Source organism: Triticum dicoccoides, chromosome 5A (genome assembly GCF_002162155.2).
Source record: "Triticum dicoccoides isolate Atlit2015 ecotype Zavitan chromosome 5A, WEW_v2.0, whole genome shotgun sequence".
NCBI classification, from domain to species: domain Eukaryota; kingdom Viridiplantae; phylum Streptophyta; class Magnoliopsida; order Poales; family Poaceae; genus Triticum; species Triticum dicoccoides.
The window spans coordinates 281,361,687-281,367,810 of NC_041388.1; the positions used below are offsets into that span (position 1 = coordinate 281,361,687).

Here is a 6,124-nt window from a genome sequence, read left to right on the forward strand (position 1 = left end):
GTACAATGGGGTGCTTAGAGAGATGCTTAAAAAAATAAATCGGATTTTTTTGAAACACCGATGTCTATTTTTACATGAGAGACGATTAGTTAAACGTCTATCCTGTATAAATAAGCATTGGTACTTAAAGAAAGCCTGGTTTATTTCTTTAAGCACCTTCCCTAAGCATCTTCCATTGTACAAGGCCTTAGTTAAGCGTCTATTCTGTACAAATAAGCACTGGTGCTTAAAGAAAGCCTGATTTATTTCTTTAAACACTTTTCCTAAGCATCTTCGCTTGTACAAGGCCTAATGCAGTACTAGGACAGAAGAATCATCTCAACCATGCTCTGCCCGGCCCGGCCCGGCCGAGCCCAACCCAAGTCAGCCCAGTAATACAGGTAATACACTTGCTGTTTTTTTTCAGGGAACAATACACTTGCTGATCTTAATTTGCAAAATATGCATATTTTGTGTCTTCTAGAGAGGCAGGTTTTTCTTGCTAACTTTCAGCTGAAACTCCCTCCTTTAGTCGTTTTTAGCTGGTTACACTTATCTTCGGAGGTTGATCTGACGTGAAGAGACGGAGAAACCTCATATTTGCGTTTACAAATGCAATTTAGTTTTACTTTAAAATAGAAAACAAAATACTATCTCGCTTCCTATATAACTCTATGTATTAGAATATGAAATTTCCTTTTTCTTTTTGCTTAAACACTTTTCTTGATTACCATTATCAGCTTCTAGAACTTTTCTTTAAGACAAATCCACTTTTGTCCAAAGATGGAACATTTCTTGATAATGTAATCTGATATTTTGTTCCCGAAACTCAGTTCTTTTTGGGTTATCTTATGCATTATCTTTGATACGAAGGAGACAATTCTTGCATCAAAGAGAACTCTTTTTTTTCACCCGCAAAAAGAAAAGAGAACACTTTTTTCAAAAAGAAATGCATTAATTTACACATGTACACAACTCCTTCCCCACCCCTTGGCGGTTAGGGCAAACTATCCCCTCTAGGCTTTTCCAACGAGTCCGTGGATTCACCTCTCCTTTGCCTACCGCCCCGGAGGCCGGTGGTGTGGAGGAGAATCCTAGTGCCTCTGCTCTGGTTAGTAGTTTATGTTAGGGTTTTTCAGTCCTCAAAGGTGCGGCGCCCGGGCGGATGGCGTCACTTCTTCTTCGAGTTTGTCTTCCAGGCTCCGATCCTCCTTGAGTTCGTCGTCGGACGTAGTTGATGGAGCTCCGACGTAGATTCCTGTCATCTCCTTGGGGCGGTGAGGTTAGGGTTTCTCGTCATGTGGCGAGATTTGGTGTCATGTGCTTAAGATCTTTTCAAGGGTTCGACTGCAATAACTGGGACTCCAGGGGCACGTGCACAAAGATTTTCTGGTTGTCATTACAAGGTCAAGCCGGCTCCGGTAGGGAAGCAACGACAATGGCGAGTCGGTGGCTTGTTTCGGCGACGGTAGTGGTCCTTTGGTGGTCTCATAATCGCAATGTAATTTTTATAATGTTTGAGGTGCTTTGTACTTCTAGTGAATTTTGATAATAGATTTGGATCATTTACGCAAACACACACACACACACATGTACACATAAGTACATATGTGAAAGTGCATTGTTCCCCAAATGGTATTTTAGTTGATGATAATGGGGCTAGTAAGGACTAATGTTAGTTATCAAGTTTATCTCAGAGCATTGGTTGCTCGGTGTTTTATCGAGGGAGATGGATGGCCCTTAATTTGAAAAGGAGAAATACGTCGATGGACACTCGAAGGGTTTTCAGTTTTATTTGAGTCCTAGGAAAGTCACACTGTTAAGAGAGGTATCTCCTTGGATCTACGGTGGAACTCATATTGGTACATTCCTATCCACATCCCATTGACATCAAGATAGCCAAATTGTTCGTTCTCTATGTTCTCCATCAAATCCGCCAAGAAACTCTCTTTAAATTCCACTTCATGAGGCATTTTTGTGTTGGCCGGAATATCTTTCGAAACTTCTCGATGATGTTCCGAGCAATCCGGAATCCGACGCGGTGTTCCGGAGTGTGTTCCGGCAAGGTTGCACGCACTCCAGTACATGTGAGCTAAGCAGGAACCTTGCTCGGAATCCGGGTCGGTCCGGAATCTAGGCAGTGTTCTGGAGTGTGTTCCGGCAAGGCTATATGGACTCCAGCAGGTTGTGCTAACCGAAAACCTCCTCCGGAACATGGCCTTGGGACGCTTCGGGGCAGTACACAGCTCGATCGATGTATCGGGCTCTGCATCTTGGGCTTGCGACTTCTCCAACGTATGAGTGTATTTGGAGGAGTGGGGCGATCCTCAAATGTAAAAACTTTGCATGGCGAGCGGTGCAATATAGACTTTGGACCTCGGATCAACGAGCTAGGCACGACCTGCAGGACAGTACGGTTGCTTGCTACATATGCTTATAAGAGGAAGACACGGTCGATCACATACTTCTCCATTGCCCCTACGCTCGGGAGGTTTGGCATCTATGCTTCACACAAATCAGTGTCACTGTTAAGCAGCCGCAACCTGGTGATTCACTTGAGGCATGGTGACTTCAAGTGCGGAGTGCAATTGCGACAAGGGATAGAAGAGGTTTTGACACTATTGTCATATTCGTCGCTTGGTCCATATGGAAACAAAGAAATGCCAGAGTTTTTGGGCGACTGGAGCAACAGAGGAGGCCGAGACAATTGATGCACCAAATCTTTGACGAACTTAGAGAATGGGATGAAGCCGGAGTCGGAAGAATACACCGTTTGGTAAGTAGTTAGGCCTTTTTCCTTTAGGTGTCGAGTGGGTTCCGCTAGCAGGATGTTCGCATCTATGCCTAGCCTCTTGTAATTATGTTTGCTCTCTTCTATAAAAATATGGTACGCCATTGGCGTACTCTCGAATAAAAATCCGGGCAGGTTGAAACCTAAACCTATTCTGAAACCTCCAGAATTAGTTATGGGCTGCTGAAATGAAACTATAATAGGAAGAAATCTATGTGGGATATAAAAGCCCATCCCTTCTTTCCCAACAATTATCCTTCCCCAAGAAATTGAGTTGAGTTGATTTCTCTCTCCTACTCCATTTTTGAAAGCTCAAACCCTCCATATCCCCTTCTTCCCTCCATCAAAAGACTAAACTCCTTTGAGGGAAAATGGAGATGATCCCTCGGTCTACACTTTCACTAAACCGATTTTAGTTCCCCGTTGATTTCATTGAGTATTTTTTTTTTACTTTTGGAGATTTGGGCTCCTAAGTGGTACGAGTCAAGGCCGAGAGATTCCTTGATTGTGGTGTGCACCGAAAAGATTATCTGAAAGCTTTCTTGTGCATGGTGTGCTTTATATATAGTTTATAAAGGTGTGGTGGTCGTCTTCAAAATCAATCTTGGGTGATTTAAGGCTCATCCATTGAGGATTACTCAAAGGGAGAATAAGGTGAGTTTTGCGGATATTGGCAAAATACCGAACTTTACGGATTTGCCATTGCTTGCTAGTGTTTTTTTTCTTGCCATCCACGGAGACCACAAATTGTCATGAAAATCATTCGATTTGCCATGCCCTCCCAACGAACGTCCGCTGGTTATCAAAATCCTAAAATAAAACCATCAACAACAATTCTGCCAATTCAGATCAAGCGAAAATGAACTGGATTGAAACTATTCTGCAAATCATGCACTGTTCCTGAAGGGAACGATTGAGCACGAGATGAAACTAGTGCCGTGCGCGATTCTGAAGCCAGAATGAATTAATTGGGAAATAGTACGTGCGGGGCGATCTAATCTAGGATTCAGGAGGATCATGTACTCCCTCCGTCCGCGAATAAGTCTATATCTAGTTTTTGTCTTAAGTCAAAATTTTAAATTTTGGACCAACTTTCTAGGAAAAAATAGCACTATTTATGGCACTAAAATAGTATCACTAGATCCGTTTTGAAATGTAATTTCATAACATACCAGTTTGATGTCATATATGTTACTACTATTTTTTATAAAGTTGGTTAACATTTTAAAGCTTGGACTTAGAACAAAACACTTATTATGTACAGTATCCTACTGGTGGTGGCCGGTATCCTATCCGCCGGGATTCCAGTTTGCTCCATGGCTCGCTCAGTGTTCAAATCTACTCCTTCAAACCCTTGTTATTTTCTTTCGACGGCGGCACAAGAAATTTGAACTTGTCTCCGCAGGCGCGCGGCGGCCGGCCGGCCGGAGACGGCAACTTCGGCAGGGGCCTCCGTCGCCGCTCCTGCATCTCCTCCTCCTGGTAATTGTTGGAAGACTATGCATCAACTCCCAAGTCCGTTTCTTCAAGCCCAATACCCCATCCATCATTGGACGCACGCATATACGCACCTTAATTGCTTATTAATACTATCCCGATACAGGACTACTACATTGCGCTCAACAACTCCAGCGCTTATTCCATCCCCTACCGAAGTATGGGTACCAACAGAAAAAAAACAGCCAGCAACAGCAAACGAAACACGCATGATTGAGCTAGCACGGCCAGGATACATCTTTGGCATCTCTGTCTGTCCATCCACCTTCTTCGTTCAGAACATGTCGGTGTAATTATCAGCGGCGGCAGCAGCGTCGCCCAATCCCTTGTCCACGTCGTCCGACAACAGTGGAGCGTCCATCTTTGGAGGAGCCTGCACCACGCCAGTTTCACACACAAACAAATTAGTCACAACCATTTATTTAGCTAGCTAATAACTAAGACTCTGAACAAATTTCGTTTTTGGTTTTCTTCTATCAAACAGGCATAAAAAAACGGTGCGCCATTTCGTCTTTACAAAAAGGTCACAAATAACCGGCGGCAGCTGGGTATTATTGCTAGCTAGTCATGATAATAATGGAGTGAGTGTTCATTACCGTGCCCCGCACAAGGGCCCAGTTGATGCCGCGGAAGAACGGGTGTTGTTTTATCTCATTCGATCCCTCATACGATCCCATTCTATTCGCAGGATCCCTGTGCAGCAACCTGTAGATCAGCTGCCTCGCTGGGAGGCTCACCTGCTCATTCACACATCACCCATGTGCAACCCCGAGTAAACTTTCCTTGTCAACCAAATTTTTCTTCAGAAATAATATAGGAATATATGCTAAGCCGCTTTCTTAATTACCGTACCGATATACTCGCGGGGAATCTGATGTCCTTGTGTAGGATGTTGGCAAAGGTCCTTTGCCTGGTTTTACCTCTGAAGGGTGTGTAGCCATACAGCATTTCATACAGAAGAATCCCTGCATCACCAAATGGCTTTCATTAGAATTACCGTATAATAACATATGCACAAAGAAACTGCATAGTTGGTGGAAGAGCTATGCACCTAGCGCCCACCAATCAACAGCACTTGTATGGCCAGCTCCGGTAATAATCTCCTGCAACACAAGGACCAGTATCAGAATTAAATACTCTACATTATGCACACACGAAAACACAGGGAAACAATGGATATGTTGCAAAAACGGTGAAGAATAAACTAAAAAAAAACCAAGAGAAAGTACATACAGGTGCGATGTACTCCTCTGTACCAACAAATGAATTGGATGCTCGCATAGGTTCCGCAAAAAATATGGGTGAACTCCTGCTTTTCCTCCTGCTTTTCTTATTACCTTCTTCTGGAAGAAAGACCTACCAAAACAGGAACAGATAATTACTTCACCTCATCACATAACCTATGAATATACTGAAGTCAACCTTCCCTTTTTAGGGCCAGCAATGCATAAAAACTATATGCATTTTTATGATTTATTGTAAGAGAAAGAGCTTCAAAATTAAGTTAATTTTTTTCAAATCAAATTTAGTGTCTTTTTACCTGCGGTCTGCAAGATGTCAGGCAAGATAAATCAAAGTCTGTCAGGGATATGTGCCCGTCTCTATGAAGTAAGATATTCTCTGGCTTCAAGTCTCGGTAGATTATACCTGAGGATATAAATAATATTAAACAAGAGTAAACATGACACCTTATAAGCAGTAGAAATCTCAACCTGTATTATGCCAGCTCTTTTTTATTCGGATAAGGAAACATTACTTTTAAGGCCTTACAGAAAATATGCTGCAAGGGCTAACTCCTTACTGAAGGCATATGCATTTGAAAGGTGGACATAATTGCCATTAATAATGCTGTGATGC

The 6,124-nt window shown here is 42.8% G+C and overlaps 1 protein-coding gene across 1 annotated transcript in view; it reads right to left on the minus strand.

Moving 5' to 3' along the window:
* Window positions 1-4,316: 4,316 nt before the first annotated feature.
* Window positions 4,317-6,124, minus strand: part of LOC119301043 (phototropin-1A-like) — a 7,149-nt gene continuing 5,341 nt past the window's right edge. The window contains exons 18-23 of the mRNA XM_037577946.1: window positions 5,808-5,923; window positions 5,501-5,623; window positions 5,319-5,370; window positions 5,120-5,232; window positions 4,864-5,004; window positions 4,317-4,640 (exon numbers count right to left, since the gene is read on the minus strand). Coding sequence (XP_037433843.1) covers window positions 4,542-4,640; window positions 4,864-5,004; window positions 5,120-5,232; window positions 5,319-5,370; window positions 5,501-5,623; window positions 5,808-5,923 — 644 coding nt within the window. The 3' untranslated portion in view covers window positions 4,317-4,541. The remainder of the gene's footprint in view (window positions 4,641-4,863; window positions 5,005-5,119; window positions 5,233-5,318; window positions 5,371-5,500; window positions 5,624-5,807; window positions 5,924-6,124) is intronic.